We start from the raw sequence: 24455 nt of genomic DNA, 5'->3' as shown, positions 1-24455 counted from the left end.
AATTAAACTTTACAGGAAATACTTTTTTTTCTATACAATTTAATAAATCATAAATTAAACTTTACAGAAAAGATTTTTTTTCTATACAATTTAATAAATCATAAATTTTACTTAAAAAACACAGCAGGGGGGCCCTCAGGCTGTTATACACTTTTATATAGGGTGAAGGCACAGCAGGGGGCCCCAGTGGCCCCTCGGTCGGTTATTTTCTATACAATTTAATAAATCATAAATTAAACTTTACAGGAAATCCTTTTTTTTCTATACAATTTAATAAATCAAAAATTAAACTTTAAAAAAAAAAATTGTTTAATTGTTTAATAGTGTTGGATTTCTATTGTGCTTTACATGCATTATTAATTAATGTGAAAAGCATGTTAAGTGCCAGAAAGCAAAGCAAAGCCAAAATCAATTTGCCCTTGTACCTTATAATAGCTTAATGGTATAAAATGCAGGACAATATTAGCTTAGTCTAGCCATTATTTATTAATAGATTAACATGATATCAGTTACAATAGTATTCTTAGAAGGCAACTTTATCTGGACCACACAGTTGTTACTCATAGATTTCTGTACAGTATAAAAATATATATAACTTAGACCACAGCTGCTGCAGAACATCTTTATTGCTGAAAGTCACTATTACCGCCCTGTTTATAGAAGACTTTTTTTTTAAAGCGTATGTTACTAGGGAATCTATTCTGCAGGATGTCTGCTACCATGCCTCACTGTATACAATTAACTTAAAGATGAGTTCCAGAATTCCAGGTGTGAATATTTTAACATTGGCCGAGCTTGGACCAGTGCAAATGCACAATATTACCAAAAGTATTGTGACGCCTGCCTTTACGCACATGAACTTTTATGGCATTCCAGCTACATTGCATGGGACCCAGAAGCAAGTGGAGATCATTGGAATAGCATTGTCTACTACACTGATTTCCAGCTTCCAGGTCCATCATCCAGGTATGTCATATATATATATATATATATATATATATATATATATATATATATATATATATATATATATATATATATATATATATACACTATATTACCAAAAGTATTGGGATGCCTACCTTCACACACATGAACTTTAATGGCATCCCAGTCTTAGTCTGTAGAGTTCAATATTGAGTTGGCCCACCATTTGCAGCTATAACAAAAGTATTGGGACGCCTGCCTTCACACACATGAACTTTAATGCCATCCCAGTCTTAGTCCGTAGGGTTCAATATTGAGTTGGCCCACCCTTTGCAGCTATAACAGCTTTAACTCTTCTGGGAAGGCCGTCCACAAGGTTTAGGAGATGTGTCTATGGGAATGTTTGACCGTTCTTCCAGAAGCGCATTTGTGAGGTCAGGCACTGATTTTGGATGAGAAAGCCTGGCTCACAGTCTCCTCTCCAATTCATTCCAAAGATGTTCTATCGGGTTGAGGTCAGGACTCTGTGCAGGCCAGTCAAGTTCCTCCATCCATGTCTTTATGGACCTTGCTTTGTGCAGTGGTGCGCAGTCATGTTGGAACATGAAGGGACCATCAACAAACTGTTCCCACAAATTTGGGAGCGTGAAATTGTCCAAAATGTCCTGGTATGCTGACGCCTTAAAGCAAAGTTCCAGCCAAAAGTGGAAGCTCTGCTTATCTTGCTCCCCCCCGTGTCACATTTGACACCTCTCAGGGGGTACAGGTACTTGTCCCCACTTCCGGTAGATTGCCCTGTGATCTCTTTCAGAAGTCTGGCCCCCTCCTCCTTTCGAAAGCACAGCACACTTTGTGCATGCATAGTAGAGAGCCGGCTGTGAAGCTGCAAGGCTTCACTGCGGGTTCCCTTATTAGGAAAGGCAGCGGCGGCAGCACCCGAGCTGGGGTGCCTACATTGTTGCATTCCAGGACAGGTAAGTGTAGCTACAGTATATATGTCAGCAGCTACAGTATATATTTTTTTGCTGGGTTTGGCAAAACTTTTCTTTAATTAGAGTTCCCTTCACTGGAGCTAAGTGGCCAAGCCCAACCCCTGAAAAACAACCCCACACCATAATCTGCTCTCCACCAAAAGATTTGGACCAGTGCACAAAGCAAGGTCCATAAAGACATGGATGAGCAAGTTTGGGGTGGAGGAACGTGACTGGCATGCACAGAGTCCTGACCTCAACCCGATAGAACACCTTTGGGATGAATTAGAGCAGAGACTGTGAGCAAGTCCTTCTCATCCAAAATCAGTGCCTGACCTCACAAATGCGCTTCTGAAAAATGGTCAAACATTCCCATAGACACACTCCTAAACCTTGTGGACGGCCTTCCTAGAAATGTTGAAGCTGTTATAGTTGCAAAGGGTGGGCCAACTCAATATTGAACCCTATGGACTAAGACTGGGATACCATTAAATTTCATGTGTGTGTAAAGGCAGGCGTCACAATACTTTTGGTAATATAGGGTATGTATATGACACACCTGGATGATGGACCTGGAAGCTGGAAATCAGTGTAATAGACAATGCTATTCCAAAGATCTCCACTTGCTTCTGGGTCCCATGCAATGTGGATGGTCTTGTGCATTCTGAACACAGGAGTACAGCACTGGGGCCCCAGTGGCCCTTCAATCTGGTATTATACACTGTCATACAGGGTGAAGGCACAGCAGGGGGCCCCTCAGGCTTTTGTTATACACTGTCATACATGGTGAAGGCACAGAAGGGGGCCCCAGTGGGCCCTCAGTCTGGTATTATACACTGTCATACAGGGTGACGGCACAGCAGGGGGGCACAGTGGTCCCTCAGTCTGTTATTATACAGTCATACAGGGTGAAGGCACAGCAGGGGGCCCCAGTGGCCCCTCAGTCTGGTATTATACATCCAATACAGGGTGAAGGCACAGCAGGTGGCCCCTCGGACTGTTATTATGCATACAGGGTGATGGCACAGCAGGGGGCCCCAGTGGCCCCTCAGTCTGTTATTATACACTGTAATACAGGGTGAAGGCACAGCAGGCCCCCCCCCAGGCTGTTATACACTGTCATACAGGGTGAAGGCACAGCAGGGGGCCCCAGTGGTCCCTCAGTCTGGTATTATACACTGTCATACAGGGTGAAGGCACAGCAGGTGGCCCCTCAGACTGTTATTATACATACACTGTCATATAGGGTGAAGGCACAGCAGGGATCCCCAGTGGTCCCTCAGTCTGGTATTATACACTCCAATACAGGGTGAAGGCACAGCAGGTGGCCCCTCAGACTGTTATTATGCATACAGGGTTATGGCACAGCAGGTGGCCCCTCAGACTGTTATTATACATACACTGTCATACAGGGTGAAGGCACAGCAGGGGGCCCCGGGGGCCCCTCAGTCTAGTATTATACATTGTCATACGGGGGAAGGCAGAACAGGGGGGCCCTCAGGCTGTTGTTATACATACACTGTCATATAGGTTGAAGGCACAGCAGGCGGCCCCAGTGCCCCCTCAGTCTGGTATTATACACTGTCATACAGGGTGAAGGCACAGCAGGAGGCCCCAGTGGCCACTCAGTCTGTTATTATACACTGCTATATAGGGTGAAGGCACAGCAGGGGTCCCCAGTGGCCCCTCAGTCTGTTATTATACAGTCATACAGGGTGAAGGCACAGCAGGGGGCCCCAGTGGCCCCTCAGTCTGGTATTATACATCCAATACAGGGTGAAGGCACAGCAGGTGGCCCCTCGGACTGTTATTATGCATACAGGGTGATGGCACAGCAGGGGGCCCCAGTGGCCCCTCAGTCTGTTATTATACACTGTAATACAGGGTGAAGGTACAGCAGGCCCCCCCCCCCCAGGCTGTTATACACTGTCATACAGGGTGAAGGCACAGCAGGGGGCCCCAGTGGTCCCTCAGTCTGGTATTATACACTGTCATACAGGGTGAAGGCACAGCAGGTGGCCCCTCAGACTGTTATTATACATACACTGTCATATAGGGTGAAGGCACAGCAGGGATCCCCAGTGGTCCCTCAGTCTGGTATTATACACTCCAATACAGGGTGAAGGCACAGCAGGTGGCCCCTCAGACTGTTATTATGCATACAGGGTTATGGCACAGCAGGTGGCCCCTCAGACTGTTATTATACATACACTGTCATACAGGGTGAAGGCACAGCAGGGGGCCCCGGGGGCCCCTCAGTCTAGTATTATACATTGTCATACGGGGGAAGGCAGAACAGGGGGGCCCTCAGGCTGTTGTTATACATACACTGTCATATAGGTTGAAGGCACAGCAGGCGGCCCCAGTGCCCCCTCAGTCTGGTATTATACACTGTCATACAGGGTGAAGGCACAGCAGGAGGCCCCAGTGGCCACTCAGTCTGTTATTATACACTGCTATATAGGGTGAAGGCACAGCAGGGGTCCCCAGTGGCCCCTCAGTCTGTTATTATACAGTCATACAGGGTGAAGGCACAGCAGGGGGCCCCAGTGGCCCCTCAGTCTGGTATTATACATCCAATACAGGGTGAAGGCACAGCAGGTGGCCCCTCGGACTGTTATTATGCATACAGGGTGATGGCACAGCAGGGGGCCCCAGTGGCCCCTCAGTCTGTTATTATACACTGTGATACAGGGTGAAGGCACAGCAGGGCCCCCCCCCAGGCTGTTATACACTGTCATACAGGGTGAAGGCACAGCAGGGGGCCCCAGTGGTCCCTCAGTCTGGTATTATACACTGTCATACAGGGTGAAGGCACAGCAGGTGGCCCCTCAGACTGGTATTATACATACACTGTCATATAGGGTGAAGGCACAGCAGGGATCCCCAGTGGTCCCTCAGTCTGGTATTATACACTCCAATACAGGGTGAAGGCACAGCAGGTGGCCCCTCAGACTGTTATTATGCATACAGGGTTATGGCACAGCAGGTGGCCCCTCAGACTGTTATTATACATACACTGTCATACAGGGTGAAGGCACAGCAGGGGGCCACGGGGGCCCCTCAGTCTAGTATTATACATTGTCATACGGGGGAAGGCAGAGCAGGGGGGCCCTCAGGCTGTTGTTATACATACACTGTCATATAGGTTGAAGGCACAGCAGGGGGCCCCAGTGCCCCCTCAGTCTGGTATTATACACTGTCATACAGGGTGAAGGCACAGCAGGAGGCCCCAGTGGCCACTCAGTCTGTTATTATACACTGTTATATAGGGTGAAGGCACAGCAGGGGGCCCCAGTGGTCCTCAGTCTGTTATTATACACTGTTATATAGGGTGAAGGCACAGCAGGGGGCCCCAGTCTGTTATTATACACTGTTATATAGGGTGAAGACACAGCAGGGGTCCCCAGTGGCCCCTCAGTATGTTATTATACATGCATACAGGGTGAAGGCACAGCAGGGGGCCCCTCAGGCTGTTGTTATACACTGTCATACAGGGTGAATGCACATCAGGGGGCCCCAGTGGTCCTCAGTCTGGTATTGTACACTGTCATACAGGGTGGTGGCACAACATGGGGCCCCCAGTGGTCCTCAGTCTGTTATTATGCAGTCATACAGGGTGAAGGCACAGCAGGGGGCCCCAGTGGCCCCTCAGTCTGTTATTATACAGTCATAAAGGGTGAAGGCACAGCAGGGGGCCCCAGTGGTCCTCAGTCTGTTATTATACACTGTTATATAGGATGCTGAGCTGGCAGCACTGAGGCTGTGAACCCCGTGCATACTGGTGACATGACACAGTAGTGATATTGATGATCACAGTAGTAGTGATATTAGCAATGGATGCTGCAGCCAGGCAGGGTGTGCCCGTGTTGCAGAGCATCACTGAGGAGGATGCAGGGAATGTCTCCCGCCCAGAGGTGAAGCTGCCTCTACTCATCCCCTCAGGCGGTGGGCGTGGCCGCTCCCCGTACCACACCTCAGCCCACAGTGGGCGGGGACGGGCTGCGTTCCACGAGCGGCCAATCGCCTCACCCAGAGAGGCCGGCAGAAGGCGTGGCCGGGAGGCTCTGGGACGCAAACGTTGCAGGGTTTTGGTGTCGCGGTGAGAGTGGGCGGGGCTGGTCGCCGCGGTGCCCGCAGACACAGAGACGTTTTCTCAGCAGTACCAAGCCGCCATCTTAGCTCGGCACCGGAGAAGCGGAACGGGGACGGGGCACTCGTCTGGTCGGGAGAGGGAAACATCAGGAGAGGAGATCGGGACTGACCCCCCCTTACCGGAATAGCGAGGGAAGAGGAGGGGGAAGACCGGCACCGGCTTATCGCAGCGGGGTGGAGAAGATGCCCGGGATGTGGCGGTGTTCCCCGGCCTGCCTGCTGCTCATCACCGGCCTGCTGTGCGGGGCTTTGGCCACTAGAGGTGAGCAAAGAGGGGAAAGGGGCCCTCAGGGTGTGTCCTGCTTATGGGGCCACCGAGCCAGGGTCACCAGAAGGCAGCGCTGGGTGCTGATTGGTTGGGTATCTGAGGACCATTGGGGACCAGGTCTGTCCTTGGTGGCCCCTGTGTTCCAGGCATCACAGTGCTCCTGGGATGTGATTGTATGGAATGGGGACACTGGGATTGGCACTGTGACCCTCCCCCCAGGGCCATTGATGACCCCCCCCCCCCTCCAGGGCCAATGATGACCCTCCCCCCACTTCCCTCCCCCAGGGCCATTGATGACCCCCCCCCCCACTTCCCTCCCCCAGAGCTATTGATGACCCCCCCACTTCCCTCCCCCAGAGCTATTGATGACCCCCCCACTTCCCTCCCCCAGAGCTATTGATGACCCTCCTCCCACCACTTCCCTCCCCCAGGGCTATTGATGACCCCCCCCCGCCCACTTCCCTCCCCCAGAGCCATTGATGACCCCCCCCCCCCTCCCACCACTTCCCTCCCCCAGGGCCATTGATGACCCCCCCCCCCACTTCCCTCACCCAGAGCTCTTGATGACCCCCCTTCCCCCATGGTCATTCAGTTCCCAGACTACCCCCCCCCCCCATAGAATATTTTGTTTTTTTACATGGGGGGGGGTATAAATATTCAATGTCTGGGGGGTGGCTGTCTGAAGATCACACCCCTGGGTTATTCTGTTTGTGGCCCCGATAATGAAAGTGGTGGCACCGGGATCACTGAGGACACTTCCATCCTGCTGGGCCTGATCTGTCCTGATTTATTGATCCTGATGTCTTTTCAGGGGTTTATGGGGCACGAGGGGCCCCTGAGCACCAGATGCCAAGCATGCCAGCACTGATTATTGAAGTGATGCCCATAATATTGGCACATTGCAGTCCTGCCTGTCATAGTGTGCCCAGTGGTGGTACCAGGGGATGTCCTATTACACCAGAGGCCTTATTACGTTCTTCTAGGGCATTCTTTTTAGGGCAAATCCTGCTTGGGGGTAACTGGTTTAAAGGTCCTGATGGACCCTGGGTCTCTCTGTGACCTTCCTATTCTGTATACGGAGGTCTCTCGATGTCAGGGAATAGCCAGTATTCTATAGTGGCCCCTGGGTACTAGAGAGAGGAGTGTCTGGAACACCTAGCATGACGGGTCCATCCCGAGGTTTGTCGGCTCAGATTAGTCCCTCTTCACTGTTTTGGAGAATTTTATAGGACCAGCCTTTGCCCGGTGGTATCGGGGGATGTTCTGCCACACCAAAGGTCTTGGTACATTCTCCCTGGCTCCCTCTGTGACTTTCCTGATATCAGGAGCTGCCATTCTGTATATGGGGCTCCCTAGATGTCAAAGAATAGCCGGTGTTCTCTGGTGGCTCCTGGAATTCAGAGAGGGGGTGTACATTACACTTGTTTTACCTACCATGCAGGGCTGTCTTTAATATTGATTGGACCCTGGGCAAAGATTTTCTTGGGGACCCCCCCCCCATGCAATTTTGCTCTCCACCTGCTCTGAGACATACAATAAATAGCAGCTAGACTTAAAATCAGTTTACTGTATCAGATCAGGCAGCATTTGCAATTGGTTGCCAGTGGTTACAGCATATCATTACTGCTTAATGACTGGTTGCTAGAGGTTACAGCACACATTTCGGCTCACTGATTAGTTGCAAGAGGTTACAGCAAATGATTTCTGCTTGTTAATTGTTTGCTAGAGATTACAGTAAAGTAATACTGCTTACTGATTGGTTGCTAGAGGTTACAGCACATCATCTCCTCACTGCAGGGGAGCATGATATACATATGAATGGCACCTTTATTTACATATCAATGCTGCCAGCCGCATCTATTTACTTAGTAATGCCGGTTTTACATGTAAACACAGGATCCGCAGGTGAGTCACCTGTACACAGCATTAGTAGCAGCACTTCACACTGAGATATCGGGACACAGCACAGGACTAAAACTTCAAGGGACAAGGGAATTTACACTGGGATAGTTGGCAAATATGAGGCAGCTGCTTTGGGCCCCACAACAATGACAGGGCCCAGGGCAGCTGCCCCTTTTGCCCTGCCTTAAAGATGGCCCTGCCAGCATGGCTGCTCCATCCTGATGTTTGCCAGGTCTGATTCATTTCCGATTGTATAGTTGGCTTTTTTTTGGGGCCAGTCCTGTTTGAGGTCACTGGTTGCGAGGCATGAGGGGCCCCCAATCACGCAAATACCAGACGATGCCAAGCCTTGCTCAGATGATACCAAGGGTTGATAATTGATGTGATGCCGTTCATATTGGTACATGTCCTGACTGTGTCCAGTGCCATTTATTGTTGTTATATGAATGTTATATGATCAGGCGGCCATATCTGTTTAAAGATTATACCCCGAGTGTTCTTGCATGCCCCCCCCCCCCGGTAATGAAAGTCAAATCCAATTTTATCTATTATCAGATCTATTCTATACATTCAACGGCACCTGGATTACTGAGCAGGACATGTCCATCCAGTGGTTTGGCAGGTCAGATTAATCATTGCTTATGAGGGACTTATGGTCATCCAAAGACCAGATGATGCCCCACCGCAATGTGCCTTGGCTGGTGATTGATGTGATGCGGGTTATATCGGCACATTGCGGTGGTGGTGCCAACAGATCTACCACAATAAAAGGTCTTGTTACATTCCCCCCCAGACCCCCTTTTGTGACCCGCCTGAGGTTAGAAGCTACTATTCTGTGTATGAGGCTCCTTGGATGTCAGAGAATAGCCGCTGTTCTATGATGGCCCTCAAATACTTGGCACCTGGGTTATCTATCGTGATTCATGACAAGTCCATTCAGAGGTTTGACTGGTCCATATAATCTCTTTTAATAATAGTCCTGGAGTATTTTCAGGGTAAAACCTGCTGGGAGTCACTGGTTTGAGGCATGAGGGACCCCCTGAGCACAGGATGAGGCCAAGCCGGCTCAGAATTGTCTGGTGACTGATGTGATGCCGGTCATATCGGCACATTGAAGTTCTAGTGTGCCCAGTGGCTATAACCCACCAAATTATACGCTTGTTTAGGTTTTTACATTAGGGGGCTGTATATTTTTATCAACAGCCTCTGCCAATTGATGGTACCAAGGAATGTTCTACCCTACCAGATGTCTTGTTATACGTTCTTCCAGAATGACCCTCGTAAGAGGACCCTGTCGTTTTGTATATGGGCGCCCCTGGATGGCAGAGAATAGCCGGTATTCTTTGGTGGTCCACAGATATTGGAGTACTTAGTGCCTGGCAGGTTGAATTATATGAAATATATGCCTGTTTAGGTTTTTGTATTTGGTGTTCGATTTTTATATTTATTCTTTCTGTTTTTTTGAACGCTGATAATGAAAGGTGAATCCAATCCTAATGTGAGATGCCCAGATATCATCGGTTATGTCATAAACATAGGATGGCACTTGGATTACCAAGCATGACAAGTCCATCCTGAGGTTTATCAGGTCTGATTAATTCCTATTTATGTTTTTGGAGTCTTCTCAGGACAAATCCTGTTGGGGGGTCACCTTTTTACAGGGCATGAGGAACCTCTGGGTACTCTTACCGTATGTTATCAAGCCTGCTTGGAGACATTCCAATGCTAATGACCGATTGTAATATGGGCACGTTGCGGCCCTGGCGGGGAAAGTCTGGCCGGTAGCCATGTATGACCCCCAGAATATACGTGTATATAGGTTTTTACATAGCGTGTCAGAGTGTTATATGACCAGCCTGTATATGGCATCCAAACAATGTCCTAGCAGTCCAGAGGTCTTATTATATTCCTCTTGGATCCCACCTGATATTAGAACCTGACATTCTATATATGGAAATCCCTGAAAGTCAGAGAGTAGTTAGGATTGTATGTTGGCCCCTGGGTACCAGAGTGTTTTGCACATTGCTGAGCTGACTGGAATAGAGTGGTCAGTGATGGTACCAGGGGATGCCCCACCACCCTAGTGCAGTGATGGAGAACCTTGGCACCCCAGATGTTTTGGAACTACATTTCCCATAATGCTCATGCACTCTGCAGTGTAGTTGAGCATCATGGGAAATGTAGTTCCAAAATATCTGGAGTGCAGAGGTTTGCCATCACTGCCCTAGAGTGTCAACACTTGCAGCGCTGCACCAAGCAAGACTATAATATGGCGTGGTTCCCTGCTGGTGCTCAGGAAAGAGGGTGCTGGGATCCCTTTTTTTTTTTTTTTTTTTTTTTTTTTTACACATCCGGAGGCGTCCGTAAGAAGGGTATGAGATGCCGCTCAACCAAGCCAGTCCACGTTGGGTGTAAACAACCTCATCCATCGCTAATCCACTGACTCATTTCACTTTGCCTAGTTCCTACCTCTCACCTGATTAAGCCTTGGTGGTTGGGACAAAACAGGTTGTGGGGGGGGGGGCATGGTCAGGTTGATTGAGCAGCGTTTCATGCCTTACTTGCTGTCACCACACCAAATGTCTTATTACTTTCTCTCCGTATCCCTCTGTGACCCTTATGATATCAGGACCTGCTATCCTCTCTGTAGGGCAGTGATGGCAAAACTTGGCACCCCAGATGTTTTGGAACTACATTTCCCATGATGCTCAACAACACTGCAGAGAGCATGAGCATCATGGGAAATGTAATTCCAAAACATCTGGGGTGCCAAGGTTCACCATCACTGCTATAGGGGTTCTTGGATGTCAGAGAATAGCCGTATTCCATAGTGGCTCCTGGATACTGGAAAGTGCGCATGCACGGTATCTGATAGGTTCAATTATTCCTGGTACAATCCCTTGACGCCCTGCGATGCCTCCTTATTCTTGTCCTAGTGTTGCAATACATTGTAAAGCCCTATAACACCTGCTTCCAGAAGCCTCTGTCGGTAATTGTATAGTCTATGCTGTGCGTCTTCTTCAGCAGATGCCTATAGAAAAGCTGAAACAAAGTCGCTGATCTTTATCAGAGAAGATCGCTGTGTTTTTACAGCGTACCGTCCTGTGTCTGTGAAATCCCAGGTCATCGCTGACTTTTTATATGTAGAATTTGGATTGGATTCTGTAGAATTTGGATTGGATTCTACGTACATGTAGAATTTCTGGATTGGATTCTACGTACATGTAGAATTTGGATGAAATATATTTAGTATTTCTGGAAGTACTGAATAAATAAAGGACATTTTCGTTACCCGATTACTAGCAAAATCCTCTTTATGTAGCCATCTTTAGGTTGGGCGGGGGGTCCCTGCATGGCCAGAGAAGCCTGATCTTGTCGGCACATTCCCTGGTGCCTATTTGGGGCCCTTTTATTATTAGTACATCCCAGCTACACACACTGCATTGCTGCTCTTGTAGGTCATCTCTTAGGACATTCAGCCCTTTGCACCCCATCCAATGCAAAAGAGCCACACCGCATCCTAAAAGGGATGCACAAAGATTACATCACAATAGTCAAGGGAATGAAGGAATGCCGTCCTCTGTAGCTATTATATGTATAGTTTGGAGGACGGATGTGTTTTCTCTGCATTCTTTGATCATATTTCATTTTTGCCTTCAAAATCCACAGACATAAATATGTATAGATTTCATCGTGATGTATCACATCGATCAGTGCGATTCCTGTTCTTATTTATTTTGCTAGAACTTTGTATTTATAAATTTTTTTTTTTTAGATCAGTGTGTATCTGCTTGAGCTCCTCTCAGCTTTTGTGAAAGCGCACACTTCATTGTACCGTATAGTTTATTGGTTGGGAAGCCATGCCGACACTTTTGGTCCCACAACTGTTGGAATTAAAAAAATTTTTATTAGTGCAAAGAATAATTCGATATAACTGGACGCAAAAAAAACAAAACAAAAAAACAGGTGAAACCATTTTTATCAGTTCAGAGAAAATTGAACAAGAGGATTTGTGATTGGTTGGTTTGCTGCACTTTGCATGCCGTTTTGTTGCCATAAGGATTGATGTTAGTCAATCTCTACTAAAAGTCATATGGATTTTTTTTATTCTTTAGTAAAGCAATCTTTGCAGTTAAATGGCGAAAAAATTTGATCCGTGGTTCTGAATTTTCTTTATCCCTCTATGCAAACAGTTGTATATCTTTTCTCTAGAGGTGCAGCGAATGGAAGTTTTGGTGGCGAAACCAAAAATACAGGATGAAATGAAAATGATAGTTTAAAAAAAAATAATATATAAATAAACAAAATAAAAATGTGTGTGTGTGTGTGTGTGTGTGTGTGTGTGTGTGTATATATATATATATATATGTGTGTGTGTGTGTATGTATATATATATATATATATATATATATATATATATATATATAATCATTTTTGTATACCATTGTAACATATTATGTAATATATATGACTTTTTTTTTTTAATTCATGAATTTAAAAAAAAAGTCAAATATATTACAATGGTATGCAAAAATGATTATATATATTATATAGTATGTATATTATAATTATATTGTATGTATATTATAATTTTTGTATACCTATGTAATATATTTGACTTTTTTTTAAATTCATGAATTTAAATGAATATGAATTTGTCGCCCATTATCGGCACCTTTTTAGCGCAAAAAAAGCTCAAGAAAAATACATGCCTTTAAATTCTATGGATGTCTTCACACTGGTCCATTGCGCTTCCGTTGTGTTTAAAAAGAACCTTCTGTTGATTTATTTTCTATATTTATTTATTTTTTTATGAAAATGTCACAATTTTTTATTTTATTTATTTTTTTGTCACATTTTTATTTATTTTTTTTACATAAAAAAATAAAAAAAAGTGACAAAAACATAAAAATAAAATATAATAAAAAGTCATATATTTTTTTTTTAATCATTTATATTATATGACTTTTTATTATTATTTTTTTGGTTACTATTCTTTGCTTCGAGCAGGTTGTACCGTTTGCGGTTTTACCAATCTGCTGTAACATAAAATTGTCTAATTTCAGAAGGGCCAGCTGCTTGTAGATTGTAGGTGTTTTTTTTTTTTTTTTTCTCCCAGCCCATTATTGCTCTGTTTGTTCCGGTGTTGTATTTGCAAAGCTGCACCTCCCTCCGAGATTATTTCCCGATAGCTTTCCTGTTTGCTGTGGTCTGGAGAAGTCAATAGATGTGTGTGCTGGTTACTCAGAAATCTGTCGTCAGCGAGACCTCATCTGTGGTGCGCTCTGATTCATTAGTCCCCTCCCTGGGGAACGGCACATCACACACACACACACACACACACACACACACACAAACACTGATTGCGGGTGTCACAGGCATGCATTGTGCCTTGTATGCTGGGGGGACCGGTGTGTAAGGACACGGTGGTGTTAGGACTCTTGTGTAGTGACAGTCTCTAGGTTGTAGGTATGCGCATTGCAGACCTTCAGATGATAGATTTCAGCTTCTTTCCCTGAAGGACTTTAGGCCACGTTCATTGCAAAGGACCCTTTTATGTGATCGCTATAATAAATATGGTGTTCCTATATTTCACGTAATTGCCCCTTTTTTCTTCTTTTAATTTTTTTTTTTTTTTTTTTCCTTTTCTTTTATCCTGTGTATTTCCTTTTTTTTTCTTTCTTTTTTTCCTGTTTTTTTTTTTTTTCTTTTTTTTTTTTTTTTCTTCTTTAAAGCTTTTTGAGAAGTTTAATTAATAATAATAATAATAATAAATTATTATTATTATACATTCCAAAGACATGCTGGCAAATTAATTGGCTTCTCTCTAAATTGGCCCTAGTATATGAATGTGAGTTATGCTGGCCAGACACGGTTAGAATATCGTTCGTAAAAACGTCCTTTACGCTCGATCGTTCAAAACGTTAGTGGTTACATTTCAATTCTCGAAATGCAAATTTTGTGCTGAAAAAAAACAAAACAACATGTTTGGATTTTTTTTTGCAAAAACTATTGATTTTTCGAATGATTAGTAGTGTAATCGAACGAAAATGGTTCGAAAAATAAATCGACAGCGCATGTGCATTTCAGCTGCTTATATAATCAATCGAGGGCAATTGTACTATTGATGTTATCGATCGCTAATATGTCGAATATTGGTCAGCATCTATTGATACAATGTTCATTGTATCAATACTAATAGCAATTGTACTATTGATGTTGATATCGATCGCTAATATGTCGAATATTAGGCGGCATCTATTGAGACAATGTTGGCGTTCTCGCATGCACGTTCGACAAATTTTACAATTTGCGATCGTTTTTTCCAAACGATATTCTAACCGTGTATGGCTAGCGTTAGTGACCTTAGATTGTAAGTTCCATGAGAGTATGGACCGATGTGAATGTACAATGTATATGTAAAGCGCTGCGTAAATTGACGGCGCTATATAAGTACCTTTAAATAAAAAGTACAGGATTTTTATAGTGCCAACAGTTTGCGCAGCTCTTTACAACATGAGGGCAGACAGTAGATACAATTCAATACAGGAGGGATGAGAGGGCCCCGCTCATTAGCGCTTACTTTTTAGGCTGGGTTCACACTGGTGCGCTGTGCGAGATGGCATGCGATTCGCACTGCAGGGCAACTCGCATGCAATGTCTGTGCAATGCAAATTCAGCCAGATTGTATGGCTGAATTCGAATAACATTCGCACCATGCAGGACCCCTTTTTTTTTTATTTTTTATTCGCACCAGAATTTGATTGCATGACTGTTCACACGTATGCGATCCGATTCATGTCTGAACTGACAGTTCGTCCTTCGTACTGCCATATGCAAACCGATCTGGGGGCGTTATTAACTTTTGTATTCGCACCCACAGTGGCTCGCATATGGCAGTGTGCACTGCCTGCGAGTCGGGTGCGATGCGGGAACCTGTGCGGTTTCTTTCTTCGCACCAGTGTGAACCGAGCTTAAAGGCCCTATAATAGCGTTTATTATTATTATTGTATTGCTGTGCAGCCTGTTCATACAGTCCGTTTACATAATTTTAGAACGTGTTTGGGAGAATTAAAATGTTTTTTTTTTTTTTTTTTTTTTTTATACAAGGGATGCATTCATTACAGCGTGGATAAAGATCAGATTTTTTTTTTTTTTTTAAATCATTTTTATTGTGTTTTTTTTTTTTTTTATTAATTCATTTATATATGTTTAAATCTGAAAAATCAGATTTTTTTTTTATTTTTTGTAAATTGAGATCTGATTTTTATTGGGTTTAAGGCTCAGTTCACACACAAACCAGCCGCGGATCGCACAGCAACGCTTGTCCGTCCTAGTTCTCCGTTTCAGGGAAAAATCTTTGCCTGAATTCAGCCCTGAAACGGATTCACAGACGCACAGCGTTTCTGTGCACTGCGCTTCGCAGCCGCCTCAGAGACACGTGAACAGGATCCATAGAGAGCTGGTCATATTCTCCTGCTATGCGAATTGGATGTGGAAAAAATCCACATCCAATTCGCATAGGTGTGAACCCAGCTGAAATCTTTTTCATGATGATTTTAATTAATCATTTGATGAATGATTTTAATAAAATTTCTTTTGGAGTAAAAATCTAAAGATAGTTTTCTATTTAAGATACATTAATAATTTTGGTTTATTCAGCATGAAATGGAGCTTAGTTATATGTAGCACGAGGCTGTATATTCTGCAATACTTAAATTTAGGTAAACTCATTCAATGGATCCAAGCTCTGCAAGCTGAGATAACATGCACTGGCAATGTTATTGTTTTAATTTTAAAGTGGAGTTGCACAAAGAAATGGAACTTCCACGGCTCGGACCCCCCCCCCCCCCCCCCACACCCCTGGTGCCAAGAGGGCGGGAGGGGCGGATACCTGCCAAAAACAGGTATCTGCTCCCACTTCTAGAGAAAGATCACTGCACTCTTCTGCGGCAAACGACGCAATGTCCATTCTGGGTGCCTTCAGATGTTTTATTTTTATTTTTTCATTATTTTTTTTCCACTGTACCAGGGTCTAGTGCGTTTTTGATGTTCTCAACTGCGTTTCAGTGCAGGAAAAAATGCAGCGCGTTCTACTAGTTTTTTTTTTTCTGGAACTGTAAAGCCCGGGAACTGACCGCACTGCTGTGAACCATATAACCTACTGTGTTTTTGATGCGAAAAAAAAAACGCATTGGACTGCATGTGGTGTGAATTGGCCCTCAGGTTTCATTCACACTTTGCGATTTTGGAATTGCGATATCATAGAATCATAGAGATTCTGCCCACAATCCTGAATGGTGGCGTGCAAGCGCGCATTTGAGTGCCAATATCCTTCAATGGCACCCCCAAACGCAATGTTGTCGTGCAACAGGATTGTGCGTCAATCAGGACAAACCGCGTCCTCAGGAAATTCCATTAAGCTTGTCGCCTGCAAAGGAGCAGGAACTTCTTTTTCGCATTGGGCAGCCCGTTCAAGCAAGAATGGGGTGGCCCTTTTGCGACACGCAGATTTGTGCTGTCGAAACCGCGTGGCAGGAACGCTATGTGATTAATGTGAATGGGCGGGGCCTAACCATCTTGATCGTCAACGTCACCTGAAATTAAAACTTGGGGGTGTGTTGCCACCAGAACAGGAATAGAGGTGACATCTTCCAGTGGGGACACTTGTTCCTGTGACAGATAAGAGGGGATTTCCTCTTACTTCCTGTGAAGAGAAATCTCCCCAGTGAGGAACACAAAATCCTGAGCGCGGTTTTAGAGCCCGTCTCCAGGACAGAAATGCATTTGCTTGGTGTAGTTGTCGGTATAAACTGCAGTCTAGTCACTTCCAGCAAATGTGTTGCTATATTTATAGAATGTTTGGTGTTGGTTAAATATACATATATTCAGCCTTCCCTGCGGGGGGTTGCTTTTATTTTTGGAGCGTGTATTCTCCTATAATGGCGAGTCTTGTGACTGAGCGGAGCCGCCATAAGTGGAATGCATTCTCTGTATTGTTAACATTGGCATTCTACTCCCGCTGTTTAACTGCTTCACAATCGCAGAGCCTTGCAGAACGTCAATGGTGATTTTTTTTTTTTTTTTTTTTTATATAGGAGAATTTTTCTGCTTTTTGTCTGTTGAAGATTATTAGCACTTTGCCTGATCTTTAATTTTTGTTTTCATGTCGCGCCCTGTTAAAGGGAACCTTGTTTTAGCAATAATCACACCTCCCACACTTGTCAAATGATGTGCTGCTGGATTTAACATCTAATATACCAATGTAGCTTTAACTAGAACCTTTCCTTCCAGCTTCCTGTCCTATATATGGCGTGTGTGTGTGTGTGTGTGTGTGTGTGTGTCAGGCGGGGAGGGGGTTTGGGGTTTGTGGTCTGGGGTCAGGCAATGTGACCGAGATCCCTTCACTTCAAATTAGGGCTGCAACTAATGATTATTTTCATAATCAATTATTGTTTGATGGGGTACTAATCCTCCCGGGAACCTCAATGACGGGGCACCGTTCCTCCCGGGAACCTCAATGACGGGGCACCATTCCTCCCGGGAACCTCAATGATGGGGCACCGTTCCTCCCGGGAACCTCGGTGACGGGGCGCCATTCCTCCCGGGAACCTCGGTGACGGGGCGCCATTCCTCCCGGGAACCTCGGTGACGGGGCGCCATTCCTCCCGGCAGCCTCGGTGACGGGGCGCCATTCCTCCCGGCAGCCTCGGTGACGGGGCGCCATTCCTCCCGGCAGCCTCGGTGACGGGGCGCCATTCCTCCCGGCAGCCTCGGTGACGGGGCGCCATTCCTCCCGGCAACCTCGGTGACGGGGCGCCATTCCTCCCGGCAGCCTCGGTGACGGGGCGCCATTCCTCCCGGCAGCCTCGGTGACGGGCCGCCATTCCTCCCGGCAGCCTCGGTGACGGGGCGCCATTCCTCCCGGCAGCCTCGGTGACGGGGCGCCATTCCTTCCCGGGAACCTCGGTGACGGGGCGCCATTCCTTCCCGGGAACCTCGGTGACGGGGCGCCATTCCTCCCCGGGAACCTCGGTGACGGGGCGCCATTCCTCCCCGGGAACCTCGGTGACGGGGCGCCATTCCTCCCCGGGAACCTCGGTGACGGGGCGCCATTCCTCCCCGGGAACCTCGGTGACGGGGCGCCATTCCTCCCCGGGAACCTCGGTGACGGGGCGCCATTCCTCCCCGGGAACCTCGGTGACGGGGCGCCATTCCTCCCCGGGAACCTCGGTGACGGGGCGCCATTCCTCCCCGGGAACCTCGGTGACGGGGCGCCATTCCTCCCCGGGAACCTCGGTGACGGGGCGCCATTCCTCCCCGGGAACCTCGGTGACGGGGCGCCATTCCTCCCCGGGAACCTCGGTGACGGGGCGCCATTCCTCCCCGGGAACCTCGGTGACGGGGCGCCATTCCTCCCCGGGAACCCCGGTGACGGGGCGCCATTCCTCCCCGGGAACCCCGGTGACGGGGCGCCATTCCTCCCCGGGAACCCCGGTGACGGGGCGTCCATTGAATGTAAGGCGGGCAGGCAATGGTCCTGGTTTCTTTAGAGGGTTGCCCAATTTGCATGTTAACATCCTTCTCAGCAGAAAACGGAAATAAAAGAGCCACCATTAGAAAAAGAAATAGAAAAGAAGGTGTGAACAATGGCATTGTTGTTGCCCACAGGGACCAGTGAGGATTCATCTTTTAAAGTGATTGTAAAGGCAAACTTTTATTTTTTATTTTTATTTTTTTAATCTTAATGCATTCTATGCTTTAGTATAAAAGGCCTGTGTGCAGCAGCCCCCCCCCCCCCCTAATACTTACCCAAGCCACCTCTAGATCCAGCGATGTCCATGCGTGCCTCGGCCACCCGGGACTCCCCCCTCCTGAGTTGCTGTCAATCAAAGTCAGTTAGCCAATGAGGAGAGAGAGAGTGGGGCTGGGCCGCGGCTCCATGTCTGAATGGATTCTCGGTGCAGCGGCTCAGATCAGGTGCCAAGCTGCTCGCAGTGGGGGCACTCAATGGGGGGGGGGGGGACCGGGAGCTCAAGCCAGGGACCCGAGATGAGGATTGGGGCTGCTCTGTGCAAAACCATTACACAGAGCAGGTAAGTATAACATGCTTTTTGTTATTTTTATAGAAACCTCCCCCCCCCCCCCCAAGACTTCTAGTCTCAACTTTTAAATTCTGGTAAAATGGGTCGATGAATATGATTGGTCAGCACTCAGCATACACAACTCTTATTTTGTACAGTTTATTCCACATAAGCTCTTACATTATTATCTGGTAATATGATAAAGTTCAAGCAGATGTGTTTATTCCCAGAAAACATTCTTCTCTAGGAGTATATGTAGGCCGGGAGGAAAAGGTGTGACATGAAATCAGCTGTATGTATGTGAAAGGGAAACCTTTCTTTGTATCACATTTCTTGACTTTTTAGATCAACCAATCATTGGCCTCTTTTCATCTTCTATTCTAGTGAAAGACAGGGGGGTGGGGTTTGATTGGTTTTGTTGGCAAGAGTGACACCTCTATAAAATCTTTGTGTGTGTGTGGTTGCATTATTCTGCTGCTGAAAGAGTTTAGAAGTCACAATCCCGCCACCGTCGGGGCAAACGGCCTGTAAGGGGGGCTGCAGAGCAGGGTGTCAGCGATCAAAATAATAGCAATCAATCTAGGGTGCCTGATTGTATACTCGGCAATACCCAGCCATACTCAGCGTATATTACAGTGGGGATTATATGGTGGTGGAATTTTCACAGGTTTTTGCAAATTCAATGATTATTTGCTGATCCGAAAATTGATCCGAGGAACGATCCGAACTGTGAGGTTTTTTGATCCGTTGCACCCACCCCTAATATAATAATAATAAAAAAAAAATATATATATATATATATATATATATATATATATATATATATATATATTACGTACATACAATCCCACAGTTTGTAGACGCTAAAACTTTTGCGCACACCAATCAATATTGGTTATCATCAATAAACCAAGCTGGGATCTTATTGGTTATTTGGTTCCCATTCCATCATTGTATAGTTAAAGGGGTTGTAAAGGTTTTTTTTTTTTTTTTTCTTTTCTAAATAGGCTCCTTTAAGCTAGTGCATTGTTTGTTCACTTACCTTTTTCCTTCGATTTCCCTTCCAAATGTTTTTTTTTCTTTGTCTGAATTTCTCACTTCCTGTTCCTCCTCAGTAAGCTGTTCTGGCTGACTAAACACCGCTCGGATGATGGTGTGAAGTTTACTGAGGAGAAACAGGAAGTGAGAAATTCAGACAAAGAAAAAAAAAACATTTAGAAGGAAAATCGAAGGAAAAGGTAAGTGAACCAACAATGCACTAGCTTTAAAGGAGCCTATTTAGAAAATAAAAAACAAACCTTTACAACCCCTTTTAATTACACTCATTTATTCTAAATCTCATGGTATGAATCGGAGCTTGTGTTGCATATACATTGTGGGAAGACTGTTTAGTAACAAAGCTCTGACTCACATTCACATCATCATTGTGGAGTTTTAGATCGGTCTGTGGAAAAATAATTTTTTTTTTTTTTTTTTTGCCATTTCCAAGCATAGCAAATACATAGAGGCCGAGCTCTGAACACGGCTCAGTCCTGCAGGTCACTATTCCACATGTCTCTACTTATAGTATACGGCCTCATGCACACAGGGCATTTTTTCAGCTGCTTTTAGGGGCTTCTGGCGTTTTATTTTTTTTTTTGTTTTTTGTTTTTTGTTTTTTCCCTGCTTCTGAACTCTCCTCCATGTTAGCCTGTGTGTCCATTCACACACAATCTTTCAGAGGAGTATGGAGACATTAGCGTTTAGAGGCAGTAATAGAAAGCAGACTGCCAGTGCATCCAGGAGCAGAGGCTGTTTGGCTGTAAAAACGCAAAACGGCGAAAAACGCTGGATCAAGCATTTAGCCACATTTGGTCTTTTTCTTTTATTTTTTTTTTTTTTTTTTAGGAAGTTTTTTTACTGTTAAAATGCTAATGGTGTTGTTTTTTTTTTTAGTTCCAATAGTGGTTTTTCAGAGAAAATACAGAGTCATTGATGCTTTCTTTTACATGCAATAATAAATCCCATAGTAATGCTACATATAAGAGAACGAAATTCAAATAGATATATTTGGAAACAACTGTGGTTAGTGGGCGCAGGTACATCGATCAAACATAAAGAGGGGGGGCGGGGACGACTGCATGTGGTGTGAACTGGCCCTTTAAAACGTTCCGTGTATATGAAGCCTTACTGGATAGCTTTCCTTGAGGAGATGAGTTTTCATGGATTATCTTTAAGTGGATGGAGTAGTAGATAACCGGACAGATTGGGGTGGGGACACTGAGCGGTTGGTTAGGTAGAGGAGTCTGGTGGCAGCATTAATGGTGGATGGTGTACAGAACAACCGAAACAAAATTTCCTGCTTGTGTGATTGGCTCACCAGTTTTCACAGAAGTCTGATTTTATTTATTTTTGGCATTCCCTGCAACAAATCCTATCTAAATGGGATGCAGACCCTGCCACTTTCCTCATTAGAACCCTGCAAGTGCAGCAGCTGATTGAAAATGATGCCATCACTTCCATTGGATTCACTTTGCACATGGACACACAGAGCTAGTTCTTCAGGATAACAAAGGGTAGACATGCGCAACAGAGTTTGTTACAATCCTTGTAATGTACAGAGATCATCCCGGAGGGGAATGTTTATTTCTCAGAGTTACTCATTAAAGTGGAGTTCCACCCCCCCAAAAAAAAAAAAAATTAATGTGCTTGTAAAAAATGGAAAAAAAAAAAATTTGTAAACATTTTTTTTTTACTTGCCTTATAATGCCTGTTGCTAGGGGGTCCCTTGAAATCTGCCTCCTTCAGCGCCTGGGCTCGTGACGTCACTTCCCTCAGCGCAGGAAGGGAGATCGCCTCTCCCCCCTGTCAATCATCTGGGACACGTGACAGGTCACAGGTGATTGGGCGGCCAGTCGCGGCAAGACTCACGCATGCGCAGTGGGTGCCCGGCTGTGAAGCCACAGCTGGGCGCCCACTGTTAAAATGCCGGCGCCGCTGAGCGGAGGGGGAGATGAGCGGGGATTCAATCCCCCGTGTCGCTGGACCCTGGGACAGGTAAGTGTTCAATTATTAAAAGTCAGCAGCTGCAGTATTTGCAGCTGCTGACCTTTTTTAATGTAATATTTTTTTTTTTTTTAAGGGGAACTCCGCTTTTAAGCTTTGAAACGAAAGAAGCGGATTGGCTCCAGTTTTGATAACTTCCCATTTTTGTGTTCTTCCCATGACAGGTTTGCTTTTAGTTTTAGTCTATTCTGTGTCTGGGTCTGATCTGATCGGATCGTACCCCTTGTGATGTTTTGTTGCTATTTTGCTGTTTATGGATCCTCAAGGAGATAAGGCCCCTTTCACACATGCTGATGGTATTTCCGTATTTCACCCATCCGTTTGCGGATGAAATACGGGCATACATTCATCCCTATGGGATAGCGGGTGTCTGCGGATGAACATCCGCAGACACCCGATTTCCTCCGCCTCCGCAACTTTCCGATTCTGCAGACGGAGGAAAATCCTATTTTTCTATCCGTCTGCAGAGCGGATCAGATGAACACGGACAGACGGTCCATGTTCATCCGATCCCCCATAGAGGAGAGCGGAGAGCTGACAGGGCGGTCCCGGCACAGTGTGCGGAGACCGCCCTGTCCGCAGCCGGCTCACCGGGGACAACGGAGCGATCCCCGCTGAGCGAGCGGATCATCATGGGGCGGATCATTACTGATCCGCCCCGTGTGAAAGAGGCCTAACGGGAACTTCAGACTAAAAAACTGATGTTTTTTAGTGTGTACTGGCGGCACAGGTCCTGTCTTTTTGTATGGAGGGGGAGGCAATGGCTGCTTTGCCACATGTGCTCCACATTCTCTCGGGTCAGGAGAAGGTCATGACAGTTCCTGGTGGTCTGGAGGAACTTTCTGTGCCCGTAGACATCAGACAAATGGGCAGAAGAAAGCAGACGGATCGGGGGGGGGGGGGGGGTTCTGGTATCTGTGAGCTCATGCCAATTACTTCCATCTGACTGCTCTCAAGGGGAAAAGTTTCAGCACAAATGCCTTCTAATCTGTATGAGCACCTTTACATCATAACCTTCATTTGGACACTCAAAGGCTCAAAAAAAATAAAAAATTACAGAGCTGCAGGGTAGATTTAATTTAAATCACTAGTAAAAAGGCTTGATTTAAAACACCTTGATTTAAAGTGGTTGTAAACCCTTTACAAATTACTTTTTACTACAGGCAAGTCTATAATTATGTTTACTTGTAGTTACACTGGATATCTCCTACACCTGCACAGCTTAGGAGATATCCCCTGTATTTGCATGTGTCGACGTCATCCACACATGCGCACTTAAGCAAACTGAAGCAACGGCACGTAGGTGTGGTTGCTTCAGTTAGACTGTGCCTTTACCGGCGGCTCCTGTACACATGCATGGGAGTGACATCATTGCGGCTCTGGCCAATCACAGTGACTGAGCCTCGATACCTGGAAGCAACCCCCAGGAGAGATGTCGTCTGCCAAGAGCGGTGAACAAGGACCGCTGCGGGGACTTCGATCTTGGGTAAGTAATTCATAATGAGCTAGTATGCTTTGCATACTAGCTCATTATGCCTTTGTCTTGCAGTGTTTTTTTAGGGTTTATAACCACTTTAAGACCCCTTTCACACTGAAGGAGCTTTTCAGGCATTTTAGTGATTAAAATTGGCGCCTAAAAAGTGCCTCTCAAGCCACCCCAGTATGAAAGCCTGAGTGCTTTCACACTGGGGCGGTGTGCTTTCTGGATGGGGAAAAGTCCTGCTAGCAGCATCTTTGGGGTGGTGCGGTGTATGCAGCACTCCTAAACCGCCCCTGCTATTGAAATCAGTGGGCATCGCTAGCGAAGCACTTTGGCAGCAGCCGCTATTCTGCCATTTTTAACCCCTTTGGGGTTAAAAGCGCCCCGCTCCTGCCAGTATAGCACCGCTAAAACTAGCGGCGCTTTACCGCCAATGGTCCCATTCACTTTAATGGGACGGCTGGTGATGCGGCATTGACACAACAAGATGAGGGACGCGGGGTCGACGACTTATGCCGCGTGCGAACGAGTCCGTCGGACAATTCGATCGTGTGTGGGCTCCATCGGACCTTTGCTTGCCAAAAATCCGGCGGACTTTAGAAATAGAACATGTTTTTAAATTT

At 45.9% G+C, this 24455-nt stretch overlaps 1 protein-coding gene across 1 annotated transcript in view; it reads left to right on the top strand.

The window, feature by feature from the left end:
• Positions 1-5991: 5991 nt before the first annotated feature.
• Positions 5992-24455, top strand: part of CLSTN1 (calsyntenin 1) — a 150422-nt gene continuing 131958 nt past the window's right edge. Inside the window, 1 exon segment of the mRNA XM_077458152.1 lies at positions 5992-6315. Coding sequence (XP_077314278.1) covers positions 6237-6315 — 79 coding nt within the window. The 5' untranslated portion in view covers positions 5992-6236.

Source organism: Lithobates pipiens, unplaced genomic scaffold (assembly GCF_037356315.1).
Source record: "Lithobates pipiens isolate NorthernLeopardFrog02 unplaced genomic scaffold, aLitPip1_a1.2 Scaffold_27, whole genome shotgun sequence".
Lineage (NCBI taxonomy): Eukaryota > Metazoa > Chordata > Amphibia > Anura > Ranidae > Lithobates > Lithobates pipiens.
The sequence above is the reverse complement of the archived record's forward strand: the minus strand, read 5'-3'. Positions and strand labels throughout refer to the sequence as shown.